The sequence below is a fragment of the Hyla sarda genome, chromosome 4 (genome assembly GCF_029499605.1).
Source record: "Hyla sarda isolate aHylSar1 chromosome 4, aHylSar1.hap1, whole genome shotgun sequence".
Classification (NCBI taxonomy): Eukaryota; Metazoa; Chordata; class Amphibia; order Anura; family Hylidae; genus Hyla; species Hyla sarda.
In genome coordinates this window covers 341,143,641-341,162,013 of record NC_079192.1, presented here as the reverse complement: position 1 = coordinate 341,162,013, position 18,373 = coordinate 341,143,641, and the positions used below count along the sequence as shown (strand labels likewise).

General features: G+C 39.3%; 1 protein-coding gene across 5 annotated transcripts in view; it reads right to left on the bottom strand.

Annotated features, from left to right (window-relative positions):
• Positions 1 to 18,373, bottom strand: part of DOCK2 (dedicator of cytokinesis 2) — an 850,676-nt gene that overhangs the window by 83,602 nt on the left and 748,701 nt on the right. For all 5 annotated transcript variants that reach the window (XM_056516504.1, XM_056516506.1, XM_056516505.1 and 2 more), the window contains 2 exons: positions 17,148 to 17,229; positions 7,645 to 7,729 (listed from right to left, as the gene is read on the bottom strand). In XM_056516504.1, coding sequence (XP_056372479.1) covers positions 7,645 to 7,729; positions 17,148 to 17,229 — 167 coding nt within the window. The remainder of the gene's footprint in view (positions 1 to 7,644; positions 7,730 to 17,147; positions 17,230 to 18,373) is intronic.

The window sequence follows — 18,373 nt, the reverse complement described above, 5'->3', positions numbered from 1 at the left end:
ATGAACAGGAAGTGGAAAATCTACCTTTTCTGAAATTTTCATTTCCTGGAATCCGTGGCAGCACAAGTATACCCACCCAATAAATATATTCACATATGCAAAAAATACACCTGTATATTGTGTTTAAGGAATCTTTATAGTCTTTCTAGGAGGCAGGACCTTGTTAAAGGGGTACTCCGGTGAAAACCTTTTTTCTTTTAAATCAACTGGTGGCAGAAAGTTAAACATATTTGTAAATTACTTCTATTAAAAAATCTTAATCCTTCCAGTACTTATTAGCTGCTGAATGCTACAGAGGAAATTCCTTTCTTTTTGGAACACTGATGACATCACGAGCACAGTGCTCTCTGCTGACATCTCTGTCCATTTTAGCAAACATGCATAGCAGATGCATCATAGCAGATGTATGCTAAGGGCAGCATGGTGGCTCAGTGGTTAGCACTGTTGCCTTGCAGTGCTGGGGACTTGGGTTCAAATTCCACTAAGGACAACAATAAATAAAGCGTTATTATTATTATAATAACGTCAGCAGAGAGAACTGTGCTCATGATGTCATCAGAGAGCATTCCAAAAAGAAAATAATTTCCTCTGTAGTATTCAGCAGCTAATAAGTACAGGAAGGATTAATATTTTTTAATAGAAGTAATTTACAAATATGTTTAACTTTCTGCCACCAGTTGATTTAAAAGAAAAAATGTTTTCACCGGAGTACCCCTTTAAGCTAATTACTTGTCTCTATTGCTTGTGCTAACTTCCATTCCAGGTCAATCAAGAAACATTAACCCATTGTGTGCTGCCACGGATAAACAGGAAATTAAAATTTCAGAAAAGGAAAATTTTCCACATTTCCTTTGTGTCTCATTTAGTAATCAATCAGGTTTCCACTTTTTTTCAACTAGTTGCAGTGGAGAGATAATATTTTTTGTGGACAATATAACAATACCTGGTTTACACAGAAGTTGCTTGGTTTACTTTATTAATTTACCAAGGTATAGCGACATGGCAGACAATTAAGAACATGGAAGGAAACACTCCACTTAATAGGATTATGAGGTTTTTGTTAGAAGTTTCATTAACTATACATTTTCATTTCTGATACATGTATTAAAACCACTGAGCATGGTATTTATGTGATAATTTGTGTTGACACATAGGTTGCTGATTTAATATATTAACTATATATGTTTTATCAGGCACTAGCTAAGTACCCGGCGTTGCCCAGTTTTACCTACCTAATCCTTGTGGTTGGGGTGGGGGGAGCAACATAGGAGGAAGTACTTGTCCTCACTCATATCCCATCCTCATATCCTGTCCTCATACCCTGACCCCATATCCCGACCTCACATCCCCACCTCAGATCCCGACCTTATATCCCTTTCCTCATATGCTGTTCTCATATCCTGTCCTTATTTTCTGACCTCATATCCCAAACTCATCTCCTGACCTCATATCCTGTCATCATATCCCGTCTTCATATCCTGACCTCATATCCCGTCCTCATCTTCCGCCCTCATATCCCATCCTTATATCCCGACCTCAGGTGGGGATGAGTTGTATTGAAGAGATTGTAGGAAGAAAAGAGGTGTGTTTTTTGGAAGTGGGCATGACTTGCAGGCCAGACCAATGCACAAAAAGGGGAGAAAATAAAGTGGGCGTGGCGTATATGGTGGGTGTGGCTTTGCGGGGTAGGGTGTGGCATGCGGGAGGGGTGTAGCCGGACTGATGCACTCACCGACATGCAAAAAAGAGCTTGGAGTAAGGTACTGGAAGTCCCATATACTTGAATGGGACTTAAGACATTACTTGCATGGGACCCCATCTTTCACGTGAGGGGGTAGGTTAGGGTTTATTTAACTATCATATATTTTTATTTGAAATAAAAGTAACGAGTACTAAGTTTCATCAAAATATTTCCAGCCACTTGGAAGTTATGCTGCAACATATATTTCCCATAGACTTGCATAGGACTTTAAAGAAAAACCCCAACCCTCTCAAATGGGGGTGGGTTAGGGTTAATTTATCTATACTATGTTTGTTGATGACATATAAGTAACATGTGTACCAAGTTTTATCGAAATATCTGCAGCCATTTGGAAGTGATTGCTGGAACATACACACATACACATATACACACGTTGGGGGAGATTTATCAAAACCTGTTCAGAGGAAATTTTGCCCAGTTGCCCATAGCAACCAATCAGATTGCTTCTTTCATTTTGCAGGGTCCTTGTTTAAAATGAAAGAAGGGAGCTGATTGGTTGCTATGGGCAACTCAGCAAATTTGCCTCTAGACTGGTTTTGATAAATCTCCCCCGTTGAGTTATTTATAAATATATATATATATATATATATATATATATATATATATATATATATTGTATGATAGGGTTCATACTATGGCTCTTATCTCCATTGCTTCTTTTGAGCAGATATTTTTTGTGTTGCTGGACTGAAAACCATGACAGACCACGGTTTTCAGTCCAGCAATAAAACCGGATACAGTCCAAAAACCAGCAGACCAGAGTCACTAGCTGACTCCGTCTGGCTCATTGAAGAAAACTGGGTGCGTCGGAGATACAGTAACAGCTGTTTTTTTAATTCTCCTGCCGGATCCAGCTGCCATATAGCCAAAACATGGTGTGAATGCACCCTTCCAGAGGCATTGCTAGAGCAGGGGCAGAGTCTGGAAAAGTAAGATACTGACTGTTCTAAATCTCATTCTTTCCCCACCTGTACCATTTTATGAATTACAGAACCTGACTTATAGATGGCAGAACTACACAACATATCAATTTTCCTTACATTTCCATGTAGGAGCTGTCAACAAAATGCAACAGGGGAAAGCAAGGGATGTGACATTCACTTCCATACTACAGACTCTTGTTAAAAAGAGCTTCACTTTAAGCCCCTTAAGATAACCATACATGTAAATTTATTTATTTACATGCTGTCAATAAAATGATAACATAACTAAATATGGCAAACAGAAACATACTGATACATAAATATAAAAAATCCTGAATAATTGAGAGACAAGGGCTTTCTACCTAAAATACAATTCTTACTTGTGTTTACAACATACCATTCCTTGCAGTCACAAAAGTGACATCTTGCAGTGAAATGTTATCTACAACTTGTCAGTTACAATCTGAAATATGTCACATTATTTGTTTCACAAATTACGGATTTCAGTTTGGATGTTTTTATATTTTACTAGATAGGCCCAGCTGTGAAACCATATGGAAGAGATTGTAGGATAATAGATATCGATACAAAGTTATTTATTAGAAGTAACAATCTCCTATTGATATGTTATGCGCCGGATTATTTCATAATATAATGTAACTTTTAGGGTAGGGTCACATATACCTAATCTCACACATACACAGCATACTTCACGCATATGTTACACATTTTGCCATGAACAGACACAGGGCTGAACCCCCCCCCGGGCTGAACCCAATATCAGTGGAGTGGGTGTGGTGTAACCTCACGAGGGGGCATGGCATGACGTCACGTCTCCATTCCCGTAAACAAAGAGGTTTCCAAGACCGGAGACGCAGCCCCGCACAGAATGCGGGTGCTGCATGGAGATTGCGGAGGGTCCCAGCGGCGGGCCCCCAGCAATCATGCATCTTATCCCCCTATGCTATGGATAGGAGATGAGATGTATTTGGCTGAAATACCCCTTTAATGGGGTATTCCAGGATTTTTATTTTTATTTGACTATGCTACAGGGGCTGTAAAGTTAGTGTAGTTCATATTATAGTGTCTGTACCTGTGTGTGACTGTTTTCTCACAATTCTTCTGTGATTTTCACCCCAATATTTATTTTTTACCAGCATACAAAATGACTGTCTCAGATTTTTCCCAGCTTGCAATGCGGCCGAGACCTGACTCACTAGTTAGCTGATAACAGGGAGCCTGTCTGCTTCAATGGGTGGAGGGATCGCTTGGTGGGAGAGAGATCAATCTGCAACAGCTGTAGGCACCCTGATTGAAAACCACACTGATTTGAATGGATGCAGCTCATTTATGTTTCAATGGGTGGGGTGGCTGATGTGTGGGAGGGAGGAAGATGGAATTGTGGGATTTGTAGTCAAAAAAAGTCAAACAGGAAATACCAGTTCACAAAAAGCTAGCCACAGTGCTATGGTAATCTCACAACTCAGCCATTTAGTCCCAAGACAAGTGCAGATCCTTCCTAAGCATGTCCATTACTGTCTGCCAAGTATGTATTAAAATCACCTTATGGTGGATAACCCCTTTAAGGCATCAAGCCAAGGCGATATTTTAACCTAAGCATACTATAGATAGCTTTGGTATACTATAGATAGCTTTGGTAAACTATAGATAGCTTTGGTGTACTATAGATAGCTTTGGTATACTATAGACAGCTTTGGTATACTATAGATAGCTTTGGTATACTATAGATAGCTTTGATATACTATAGATAGCTTTGGTATACTATAGATAGCTTTGATATACTATAGATAGCTTTGGTATACTATAGATAGCTTTGGTATACTATAGACACCTTTGGTATACTATAGACAGCTTTGGTATACTATAGACAGCTTTGGTATACTATAGATAGCTTTGGTATAATATAGATAGCTTTGGTATACTATAGATAGCTTTGGTATACTATAGATAGCTTTGGTATACTATAGATAGCTTTGGTATACTATAGATAGCTTTGGTATACTATAGATAACTTTGGTATACTATAGATAGCTTTGGTATACTATAGACAGCTTTGGTATACTATAGATAGCTTTGGTATACTATAGATAGCTTTGGTATACTATAGATAGCTTTGGTATACTATAGACAGCTTTGGTATACTATAGACAGCTTTGGTATACTATAGATAGCTTTGGTATACTATATATAGCTTTGGTATACTATAGATAGCTTTGGTATACTATAGATAGCTTTGGTATACTATAGATAGCTTTGGTATACTATAGATAACTTTGGTATACTATAGATAGCTTTGGTATACTATAGACAGCTTTGGTATACTATAGATAGCTTTGGTATACTATAGATAGCTTTGGTATACTATAGATAGCTTTGGTATACTATAGACAGCTTTGGTATACTATAGACAGCTTTGGTATACTATAGATAGCTTTGGTATACTATATATAGCTTTGGTATACTATAGATAGCTTTGGTATACTATAGATAGCTTTGGTATACTATAGATAGCTTTGGTATACTATAGATAGCTTTGGTATACTATAGATAGCTTTGAATATAACTGAACTCTACCAATGTTCTACACCAGATTTCTTTTCTTTTTTTAGATATTGAATACAACAGAATTGAAAACTACAAATTTGAATAGACAGCCACAAGCTGCAGGGAGCATATGGATATCGGATACAGGACAGTGCCTCGATAGCTCTATGGTTTGCAAAGAACAGAATACATGCCATGTGATTTTGGAAAAGGCTCATAAATGTTTTATAGCGATTAAGTGATTTTTCATTTTACTCTAAGGATGTGTCTGTTGCTTAGAACCAACTACACAGAAATAATTGATTTCGTTTTCTTCTTTTATGGATTTTGTAAACCGATTTTTAAAAGGTAAAGCAGAAGAGCTACAGTATGTACATGGATCCTGTAGGAAGGCACGCAGCATGCCTACGACTCTCCTCTCTCCTTCCATATGGATCATTTTCCTCTTATATGGGATAATGGATTAAAGACCGCTTTTATTTACCAGTGACTGCTGCAAGGTTTCTACTTGCCTTTTATCTTGTGGATATAAAAATGATATAATAATCAGTTCACAATTAAAATCTACCAGTGTTTCCATACCAGTGTACCTTCAGCTGTCTGGACATCCTGGGAGTTGCAGTTTTGCAGCAGCTGGAGGTACACTGGTTGGGAAACACTTAAATATACTGATATATACATGAGCAATTGCAGAAACTTTGGCAATGGTGATACATTTACCTAATTTCTAGGGCCCAGAAACCACACAATCTGTGTTATTAAGTCCTAAATGTTTTTATTCCAATTATACAGGAATATAGAAATATTAATATATCAACCTAAAACACCCCTATTTTTACATAGCTAAGTTGAAACTCTTCATGACATACCTGCCATCACCAGTAATGTCCCTTTTTTCAGTCATGTAGCTTATATCACTGTCAATACAAATTATTATTTGTGCTGCTTATTTGTTTTAGGGGCATGATATTCCAGACCTTACAGATTCTTAAGGGAGAATGATTGTTGATGTGTGCCTGGTAAGTGTTGCTTTGTTGGCTGGTAAAACAATCTGTAGACAGAAGTAGCTGTGGTCAAAAGTAAAAGTTTGAAATGAGGGGCGGAAGAGACAAAAAAACAAATGTGAAACTACAGCCCATCTAATTACTGTAGAGTTAAATACAAGTTTTAGGGTAATCTGAAGGATTAAAGGATCTGTTGTTTCATATTTATGGCTATTATTTAATGCCCCTGGAAGAAAATATATTTACTGAAAGGTGTCTGGAGCAGCCTTGCATTTCTAGTAACGGATCTTATGTTTTTTTTTTTTTACTTTTTCTATGTTATTTCTTAACAATTGCTTTAGTTTTCCACTTTTATGAATATTGTAAACAGTTTCCATTAAAAGGTAAAGTAGCAGAGTATGTGCATGGAGCCGGTAAGAAGGTACGCAGCATGCCTGCGACTCTCCTCTCTCCTTCCATATGGATCATTTTCCTCTTATATGGGATACTGGATTATTTTTACCTTTTCTATATAATTTCTTACCACTAGACAATTGTATACTGTTTACTATTTAGTGGCATAACCATTATTTTGAATAGTCACATATTTGTTTCCCTATATTTGTATGCATACGCAGAATTACAACTGCTGCCCAGACATTCTTGGTTGTGTTTTATTTAATTTTTTTATTCCTTACTCTGATTCCTTTTTAATGATCTCGCTCATTCTTTTGGCGGAATATCATGCAGAATACACTGCGGTCTATGGGGACAGATTCAGTGGTCATTGGCTTCCCTTGGAATCTTCCGGCCAGAGGTTTCTCAATGTAATCCTGGCCTAAGTGTTTAGAATATCTAAAGAAACATGTCTTACATATGGTATAGGTTCTCCTCTTGCTGTCAGAACAGAATTTTGACTCTTCGAAGCATAGACTTTAAAAGATCTGTGAAGGTGTCATTTGTTACTTGGCACATTAGCATTAGATGCTTTAAATCTATTATGCTGCCTTTTCCCCATAGTTCACAAAAACTTATATAAAAGCATGGAGCATGTGCCTAAAAGATTCTTCAATGTCAGTGTAGAGTTATATAGAGGCACTAACATAACAATAAATGGAAGCAATACACAACTATTCTAGACAGAAACCTACAGTAGATGCCTAATCATATATTGGTCTAAAGAAAAATCATTATTTATACCATGCCAGCTTGAAAAACCCAAGAAGTCTAAAAAACTTGCTGTTTAACATCATTTCTTCTACTTTAGTTAGATTATTGCCGGTATCATAACATCAAGATTATTATAACTCTTTACATCATGTAACCTTCATCCAGAATAAACGCAATAGTCATGGAATAATGCCTTTTTAGTATTATAAACACATAAAATATCCCAAATGGGTATACTTACAGAAAACTCGTTCTCAGGATCAATGGAGCCTTTTCTTACAGGTCTTGAATAGTGAAATCTTTGCACATAATTTGACTTGTAAAAGCTAAAAGATATCAAGGACAATCAGCCAAAATGAGTAGCGGAATGTAATCTCCAGGGCAATATCACACTCTGAATGTGAATCATGTCCATAAATTCCCCCTTATACATACTCTGCTTATACTTTTACAGGCAAAGTGTATGCAAATTAATTGAAAGTGTCCACCTGGAAAGCTTGTACAATAGATTAAGTAATAAGAATAATGCCTACACTTATTTTTCATACCTCTTTGATTTAGCCTATATCATTTTTTTTCAGCTAGCTGTAAAATGCAGAATTATGATTTTATAGCCGGTGTTCAGAGTTAAGTGCACAGCTATAGAAAATCAATTAGCATATTCTTCACATTGCGTCCGGCATTGTTTTCATTGTTTCTAGAATGAATGTTTAGGAGAATGGTTTCTTACATTGTTTACTATGTAAAATAGTAAGACAATTTATGGGGTTACAGTGTTGAAAACGTAACGGACAGAGAAGCATCTATAATGTCCAAACTAAAAGAAGCAGACCATAATAGTGTATCAATAAGACTGTATAATATACACTAAGAAATAACACTTTTTTTTTTTAAGTCTAAGTAAAGGCTTCTCAACTTTTTCTAGGGGTCACGCCATGGAAAAATTACCGCTGTGCCAGCCTACATCATTTGCTGCACCCCTTTATCTTCCAGATTTCCCTTGCACATCTGCCTAAGTGGAGGAAATATGAACATGGTCATGTGACTATAACATTGTTATTTTTAACCTCATGTCATTTTTAACCTCAGTGGAGTTTCTGCTTTGAAGTTCCAGCTTTGTGCCAATGCCAAAGTCTTACAAGCTAGTCAGCAAAGAATAAACAATTAGTGGAGCTAGGCACTGCATGTGTTAATCAGCTTGTAACAAAGTAGACACACTAGTGGAACGGCAGCTATCTGACATTGGGGGCGCTCTACGCCAGTAGAAAATATAGTATCAAACTATTCCAAAGCAGAGGAAAATAAGCTGAGCACTTCTAAAGCTGCAATGTGGTCTAGGAAAGTCAATCAATCCCCGTACAGACTGTGTCATTTACCTGCTGGCATGTGGGTGGTGCTCACTTCTTCACACGTAAGTATGTAGACACTTCAATAATAGAAATATGCAGTAAGGGCACTCACCCAATAGTTGCTTGGGCAGATTATTCTTTATTAAAGATGTAGAACAAACATGTGCATGGACGGGACAGTGGGCCAGTTAAAGCGCTATTAGGCATGAAACGGCACTGTAGCCCTTTGTGGAGTGATCCTGTCTGTCCCATCCATGCTTATGCTTGTTCTTCATTTTTTTTTAAAAGAAGAATCTACACAAACAACTATTGGGTGAGTGCTCTTACTGCATATTTCTATTATTGAATAGTATCAAACAAAATTCTACAGCTTAGGAAATGAAAACATGGCACTCACAAAGAAATCATTAATGGTCTTTTTCTGTTTATTGTGTAATTGATCACAATAGCTGCCACACCAAGGGAGAGGGTGAAGGGACAAGACAGGCTAGGGGCAAGAAAGTCTTACAAACCAGTAAGCCTCGCTGGTCTATATCTTTGTTTATTAAAGGGGTACTCCTGTGGAAAACTTTTTTTTATCAATTGCTGCCAGAAAGTTAAACAGATTTGTAAATGACTTCTATTAAAAAAAAATCTTATTCCTTCCAGTACTTATTATCTGCTGAATACAACAGAGGAAATTATTTTCTTTTTGGAACACTGAGCTCTCTGCTGAATCACGAGCACAGTTCCTAAAATGGACAGAGATGTCAGCAGAGAGCACTGTGCTCGTGATTCAACAGAGAGCTCTGTGTTCCAAAAAGAAAAGTACTGGAAGGATTAAGATTTTTTAATAGAAGTAATTTACAAATCTGTTTAACTTTCTTGCACCAGTTGATTTAAAAAAAAAAAAAAGTTTTCCACAGGAGTACCCTTTAAACTGGGTGGCAAGCTTCACAAGTGAGGGCTATTAGATAAAATGCTGTAAATTATCAAAGAACATGGACAAGGACATTTCGAAAATGTATTTTATTCTTCACAATTTGATGTCTGAGACTGGGTTCACACTACGTTTTCTCCCATACGGGAGCGCATACGGCAGGGGGGAGCTAAAAGCTCGCGCTCCCGTATGTCACCGTATGCGCTCCCGTATGTCATTCATTTCAATGAGCCGACCGGAGTGAAACGTTCGGTCTGGTCGGCTCATTTTTGCGCCGTATGCGCTTTTACAACTGGACCTAAAACCGTGGTTGACCACAGTTTTAGGTCCGGTTGTAAAAGCGCATACGGCGCAAAAATGAGCCGACCGGACCGAACGTTTCACTCCGGTCGGCTCATTGAAATGAATGACATACGGGAGCGCATACGGTGACATACGGGAGCGCGAGGTTTTAGCTCCCCCCTGCCGTATGCGCTCCCGTATGGGACAAAACGTAGTGTGAACCCAGCCTTACAAAGTACATATTAAAAGTTAGTGCTTGAAGCAAGAAGATGCATTTCTAGTGCAAACAGAAGCATTCACATTGAATGCTGCTCCATGGTCATGCCACAACTTTTCAGGGGCAGACCCCCCCTAATCATGAGCATATAACCTGTGTATTCTAAGTTGTATTGTGGAGCATAATAGAGCTCTGATATAAAGGGCATATTTTCTGGTATATCCTTAAAGGGTCACTCTCATTAAAAATTTTTTGCTATTGCACTCCTTATGGTAAATGAAAAAGTTTTCTATGTTTTATTTGTGCTTAAAAAAGCTCAAGAGCACATTTTCTCCCAACTCATATACAGACTTTGGACCAAAGTCCAAACACAGAAAGTGCCGCCTGGAGTGCTGAGGGGGGGGGGGGGGGGTCCAGCCTCATCCAATCATAGAATCATAGCTCCTCTCACACATAACTGCCATATGCTGTTGGCTGGACACCCCCACCCCCCCCCCCCCCTCAGCACTCCAAGCGGCACTTCCTGTGTTCGGACTTTGGTCCAAAGTCTATGTATGAGTTGGGGGAAAACATGCTCTTGAGCTTTTTTGAAGCACAAATAAAACATAGAAAACTTTTTCATTTACCATAAGGAGTGCAATAGCAAAAAAATTTTTAATGAGAGTGCCCATTTAAGTGAGGAACGTGTGAAACCTGTTGTCTACAGAACAAGCCTCACTTGCGAAGCACATCCTAGTTGTTTGTGACGCACGGCTGGGGATAAAGCTTTGACAGTAGCTGATTCCTAAAGCTTCATGCACACAGGGGAAATTGATCTACCCTCCACTCCAGCTTGTGGTCTAGTCATAAAAGAGGCTTAGCAAAAAAGGGGCATGGCTGAAGTGCCCACCGTATTTACTACAGTTATGCCAGAGAGCTAACATAAATTGTAGCTTAAAGCTGTAAATAAAATATGGTGAACGGAATGCCAGTGGTATTTTATCTAAGTCTGGTGTGTGACAAGGTAGTCTTAGTAAATTCCCTCTTAGTAAATCCCCTTTGAATATTGGCATGACTCTTGTAATGATGCTAGTTGTGGATCCTCTAACCTGTGAGGCAGATGACGCGGGCCGTATCAGGGAGCGGAGTCTAAGGTGCCGCTGGTCTTCACCAGACCTGCCGCAATCCAGGAAGGGCTTGCTGCGGTAGGCGACACCCAGGTCGCTTCCCCAGATATGACTCGACCACACAGTTAGCTGGGCAAAGAAGTGGCACAGAAGGATGATGCAGAGGCATAGTCGGACTTAGCAGAAGGTCAAGGCAGGTGGCAAAGATGCGTAGTCAAATAACGTAGCGGAAGGGTCAATATACAAGAGCATGGCAACAGACAGTAAGGTACGCTTAATCTCAGGCTGGGGCACTGAAGATCTGGCAGGGAAGATGGGGAGGTGCAGGAACTTATAGAATAGCCTCAGGTGTAACATATAATTATGGACGTACTGGCCCTTTAAATTTCAGAGCTCCGGCATGCGCACAGTGAAATGCGCGCTGGAGCTGAGAAGCAGAGGAGGAGGCAGCAGAGGAGCGTGGTAAGTGACGGGCTGTGATTCGTGACCAGAGCGCAAGGTGTCTCAACTCTCTTTATGCCTCCAATTTTTTCATGGAATGTTTAATCACATGCTATTTTAAGGAGATAGTAATGCTTCTAGAAGCAAAATACAGTGCAGTACAAGGGCATGATACATTGCAACACACTGTACATACTGTTTTGTAATACGGAAGACAGGGACTCCTGGCTTGGTCATGCATGAGGCTTATTGCTGCACAGATCTTCTCTAGCTGCAATAAGCTCTAATTTAGCATGTACAGATCAGTTTTGAAACATGAATCATTAGGTTAGGCATGGGCTTTCACCGTAGGTTTACTGGATTGCAGTTGAAGAGGTTGACAAATCCCTTTGACTGTTTCAAGCTAGAAAACCGGGCTCAAATGAATATTTAAGGGAACCTGTCATCACTTTTATGCTGTCCAAACCTCAAGTCATATGGGTGGTCTCTGATTGTTTCTCCCTACCCTACCAGCTTTGATTAATAACTTGTATGAAAATATCTATCAAGGCCAACAGGGGAGGCAAAAGCCATCGTACACCACCCCAGTGACTCGTGGTACAGGTAATATGAAAAAGAGGAAAGATTCCTCTTAAAGTTTGGGATTTATTTGTATTTGATGTTTTAGTGACAATTTGCATGTGTTACCACTTAATAAATATATCATAGAAGGAATATGTGTAACACTTTAGCGGGGTAACGCAGATATAGGATCATGGCAAAGCAATCCAGACCGACATAATTCAGATAAATGTAGCAAACCAAAAGAAAACCAATTCAACGGTGATTTATTCCATAGTGTATCATAAAAGTTACAACGTTTCAGTAGCCTCACGCTACCTTTTTCCACTTGAAAAAAGATAGCATGAGGCTACTGAAACAATGTAACTTTTTTATACACTGGAATAAATCACTGTTGAATTGGACTTCTTTTGGTGTGCTGCATTTATCCAAATTATATATATATATATATATATATATATATATATATATATATATATATATATATATGTACCGGTATATACAAGCCAGAACACCCTGCTCTGTACTGAAGAGGGGCAAACACCCCAAAACAGCTGTCTGCAGATGGGTCCTTTTCCTTCTGGGGAGAATTCTGGCTTGGCATAAAATCCCAATCAGCTTCTGAGTCCATAACTGGAGCTAAAGCTGATTTTAGGGAATGCTACCTATGAAGGTGGTGTGATGAGCTGCTTTGCATATTCCTTTTCCTAGAAAGCTTGTGGACTGCTAATGGCCTTTTTTTAATCTCCCTAGTGGTGGTGCTCCTCCCTTAGGAGAATTCTTATCCCTATATATATATATATATATATATATATATATATTTCACAGCTTTGGTGTGAATGTGTAAACCCATGAAAAGACTAAAGTTTCTAAAGGGCATGTTATATTTCTGTGATATCTTTTCATTTATTAAGCATGTAGTGGCTGTAAAATTCTTTACTGACAGGCATAAAAGGTTGAATATTACACAAGGAAATCCCCGATTCCTGATACCTGCTAAGCACTATTGTTTTCAAAAGTCATGAAAAATCACGCTTGCTTGCTCGGAGACAACTATAATGTTAATTCCATGCTTTCTTTTGACAGAAATAGATTGTACAATTGTAATTGCAACTGAAGGTTATCATCTTATCATGTCCCACAGAGCCAGAGGTAAATGTTGTAGGTCACATTTTCTGACATTTTGCTAATGCCAATATGCTTTTAAAGAAAATCATATTAACTGATTGACCGAATAAATACTGACAATTGTGGCATAAACATAGGCACTTGATAAAGGCAATATTGTTCTGCCGAAATGTCATAAGGTGTTCAATAAAAGCTCCATGTAGCTTTTCAACAACATGATGGAGAAATGGTGCCATAGTTTAGTCTACTTTCTACTATTAAAGGGGTATTCCAGGAAAAAAACTTTTTTTTTATATCAACTGGCTGCAAAAAGTTAAACAGATTCGTAAATTACTTCTATTAAAAAATCTTAATCCTTTCAGTACTTATGAGCTTCTGAAGTTAAGGTTGTTCTTTCCTGTCTAAGTGCTCTCTGATGACACCTGTCTCGGGAAACGCCCAGTTTAGAAGCAAATCCCCATAGCAAATCTCTTCTAAACTGGGCGTTTCTTGAGACATGTGTCATCAGAGATCACTTAGAGAGAAAAGAACAACCTTAACTTCAGAAGCTCATAAGTACTGAAAGGATTAAGATTTTTTAATAGAAGTAATTTACAAATCTGTTTAACTTTCTGGAGCCAGTTGATATATATATATATATATATATATATATAGTTTTTTCCTGGAATACCCCTTTAACATAAATGTTCTCATTGATGATAACACTTAAATAGTTAACGTGGCTACTGGAGATCTTAAAGCCTTGACTAAAATATGTAATTATTGGCTCATGTCTCTGATGATTAAAGACCAGGTAACATTATGTTGTGGATAGATTTAAAAAAATTATCAGTTTAGCGAGAAATAAACTTGGGGCATTTTCTATAAAGTGGCATAATAGGGCTCTGTAAGGAAACCATGCACCACCTGCAGGCACTGTGCACATGGCAATGGCATGAGGCCCTATTAATTGAAACAGAACCTACAGACCAAAAAGTTTAGAACTCTGCACCAAATATCATATTTGTCCCGTTGTGTAAAGTTATAAAACAATTTTCCAATGTTATGTATACATCTGCCAATGGCTAACCAACAACATTGGGTGTTGTTGCCTATATTAATGTATAATGTACTGAATAACATGCATTTAAATGATAGTTTATATGTACTGTATATACTCGAGTATAAGCCGAGTTCTTCAGCACGATTTTTCGTGCTGAAACGCCCCCCTCGACTTATACTCGAGTGAACTCTCCGCCTGTCAATCCCTTCTCAGTGGTCTTAAACCTGCGGACCTTCAGATGTTGCAAAACTGCAACTCCCAGCATGCCCAGACAGCCATCGGCTGTCCGGGCATGCTGGGAGTTGTAGTTTTGAAACCTCTGGAGGTCCGCAGGTTGAAGACCACTGCGGCTTTTGTCATCATTTAGACACCCCCTTTAGTTTTCTACTCACCTCCCCTCGGTGGGAAGGAAGGGTGAGCTGGTCCGGGGCATCTATGCTCTTCTCCGCGCTTCGGACCTGGTCCCGGACTAGTGACGTTGCCTTGACGAAGACGCACAGGGACGCGGATGAACGTCGTCTTCAAGGCAACGTCAATAGTCTGGGGCCGGGCCCGGAGCGGAGAAGAGGGCCTCCTGGTGAAAATGGACAGCCCGGAATGACTAACCCTCCCCACCGGACGGTCCCTGCAGCATAGATGGCCCGGACCAGCTCACCCTTCCTTCCTACTGAGGGGAGGTGAGTAGAAAACTAAAGGGGGGGGTCTGAATGATGACGAATGCCGCAGTGGTCTTCAACCTGCGGACCTCCAGAGGTTTCAAAACTACAACTCCCAACATGCCCGGACAGCCCATGGCTGTTCGGGCATGCTGGGAGTTGTAGTTTTGCAACATCTGGAGGTCCGCAGGTTGAAGACCACTGATGAAGGGATTGACAGGCGGTGATGATGAAGGGGGGGGGGGGGGGGTGGTGACGGGGTGATGATGACGGGGGTCTGGATGATGACCGGGGGGGGGGATGATGACATGGGGGGGGGGTGACGTATTTCCCACCCTAGGCTTATAGTCGAGTCAATAACTTTTCCTGGGTTTTTGGGGTGAAATTAGGGGCCTCGGCTTATACTCGAGTATATACGGTATACATATATATATATATATATATATATATATATATAGTAAGTATTACTATAGTATACATACAGTAGCAACAAATGAATAGATAAAGCTACAAATACTGTCAGGATAAATTGTCATGGCTCTTGTGGAGACATTAGTAAAAAATTCTTTTAGAAGTCAACAGAGTCATGTTTTAGTCTGTGTCTCACAGATGATTCATTGGTTTTCAATACTGTGTTATTTGTAGACGCATTGATCTCACTGTCTTTGTGTGACACTCACACTAATCCTGACATCATGGGGAGAGACATGTGGACGTTACAAGCAGAATGCATAATCATATTATTCTCCATTGCCATGCTGGAGGTCTTCTTACATGTTCTTACTTCTGTAATAACCACAGCGGCATTATGTATAATTACCCTGGATGATGTCATTTACATTGGAGTGACCAGTGCCATAGAGTTATGTGTGAGCAATATTAATGGAAAAATGGCTCTGAGCTACACAGCTTAAAAATATGTGACAATAAAACGTACTGACAATGTTTTTGCATACTGTAACTGGTATGGCTGCAACTAATATTTCATGTGCAGCTTTAGAAAATCATTATTGAACATTAATCTTCAGGCATAGTTACCTTATGTACAGTATATATATATATATATATATATATATATATATATATATATATATATATATATATATATATATATATAGCATTTTATCCTACAGGTGTAGTCTTGGTTATCTTGACTGTGTTGTGTAGGAATATCCTAATGCACCAGGGATGAAGAAGGCCAGTAATTGAGGAGTAATATTAATATAACTCATCCCCAAATTGAGGAGAGCAGCACAATATCTTAACATGCCAGGGATCAAGATGAGACAGGCTACATCTGAATATTACATGCCCTGCAAGTATGCACTTAAAGGGGTACTGCTGTGGATTTTTTATTTATTTTTTAAATCAACTGGGGCCTGAAAGTTAAACTGATTTGTAAATTACTTCTATTAAAAAATCTTAATCCTTCCAGTACTTATTGGCTTCTGAATACTACAGAGGAAATGGTTTTCTTTTTGGAACACAGAGCTCTCTGCTGACATCATGACCACAGTGCTCTCTGCTGACATCTATGTCCATTTTAGGAACTGTCCAGAGTAGGAGAAAATCCCCATAGCAAACATATGCTGCTCTGGACAGTTCCTAAAATGGACAGAGATGTCAGCAGAGAGCTCTGTGTTCCAAAAAGAAAACCATTTCCTCTGGTTCCAGCAACTAATAAGTACTGGAAGGATTAAGATTTTTTTAATAGAAGTAATTTACAAATCTGTTTAACTTTCTGGCACCAGTCGATTTAAAAAAAAAAAAAAAAAAAAAGAGAAAGTTTTCCACGGGAGTACCCCTTTAATGGGGGAGATTTATCAAAACCTGTGCAAAGGCAAAGTTACCTAGTTGCCAATAGTAACCAATCAGATTGCTTCTTTCATTTTGCAGATGCCTTGTTAAAAATGAAAGAAGTGAGCTGATTGGTTGCTATGGGCAACTTTTCCTCTGGAGAGGTTTTGATAAATCTCCCCCTATGTCCAATATCTTATACATGTGGTTATAAAGTTGCTCAGTAGAATGAAGCACAGGACTTACTTTATAATCTGATCAGGAACAGGTTTATTCTTAAACTGGGGTTTTGCCTCCAGCACAGGTTGTACTGTGAAACACTGGATATCTGTAATGAATATCAGTTAAGGTAGAAAGATAAGTGGTCAGAGCTCTGTGTAGCCCTGTGGAAAGTCCTGATACACTTCATTCAAATCAGAAGGGATCCCGGGCATTGTATCACATAAAAAGTTCACTTGTGAATTAGTGCACATTCATTATTATAACACCATCAACTGATATTGTAAAGTATACCAACCAACCAGTACCCTTCTCTGTATTGGTGAAGGGCTCCATCTGTCTACAGATCCCTTTAGAAGAGATTTTGGCTAAGATGATAATCCCTAGTAATGTTAAAGGGGTACTCCGGCCCTGAGACATCTTATACCACCGTGGGGGTCCCGCCGCTGGGGACCCCCGCAATCTTGTATTCGCCACCCGCCTGTTTGAGCTGCATGCTGCAGTGCCGGTATCGTGACGTCACAACTCCGCCCCCGTGTGACGTCATCCCCTGCCTTTGCTATGCAAGTCTATGGGAGGGGTCATGACGGCCATCATGCCCCCTCCCATAGACTTGCATAGCGGAGGTGGAGGGGGACGTCACACGGGGGCGGAGTTGTGACATCACGATACCGGCACTGCAGCATGCAGCTCAAACAGGCGGGTGGCGAATACAAGATTGCGGGGGTCCCCAGCGGCGGGACCCCCCGCGGTGAGACATCTTATCTACTATCCTTTGTATAGGGGATAAGATGTCTCAGGGCTGGAGTACCCGTTTAAGAGGCTTTTATGGGTTGGATATTGATATACAGGGTAGCTACCTTGAGTCAATTTTCTTTCTTTTGTAGGTAATCTGTATTCCTCTTTATGTTTTCCAAGGAGCTTTCCCTAACCTATAGGACTCCCTTTACCACCAATGATTTTCCAGGAAGAAACATTACCCCCCAAGACAGTAATAACAAACATTCAGAAACACATTTTGTACTTAAAGGGGTACTCCGGTGAAAAACTTTTTTTTTCTTTTTTTAAATCAACTGGTGCCAGAAAGTTAAACAGATTTGTAAATTACTTCTATTAAAAAATCTTAATCCTTCCTGTACTTATTAGCTGCTGAATACAACAGTGGAAATTCTTTTCCGTTTGAAACACAGAGCTGTCTGCTGACATCATGAGCACAGTGCTCTCTGCTGACATCTCTGTCCATTTTAGGAATT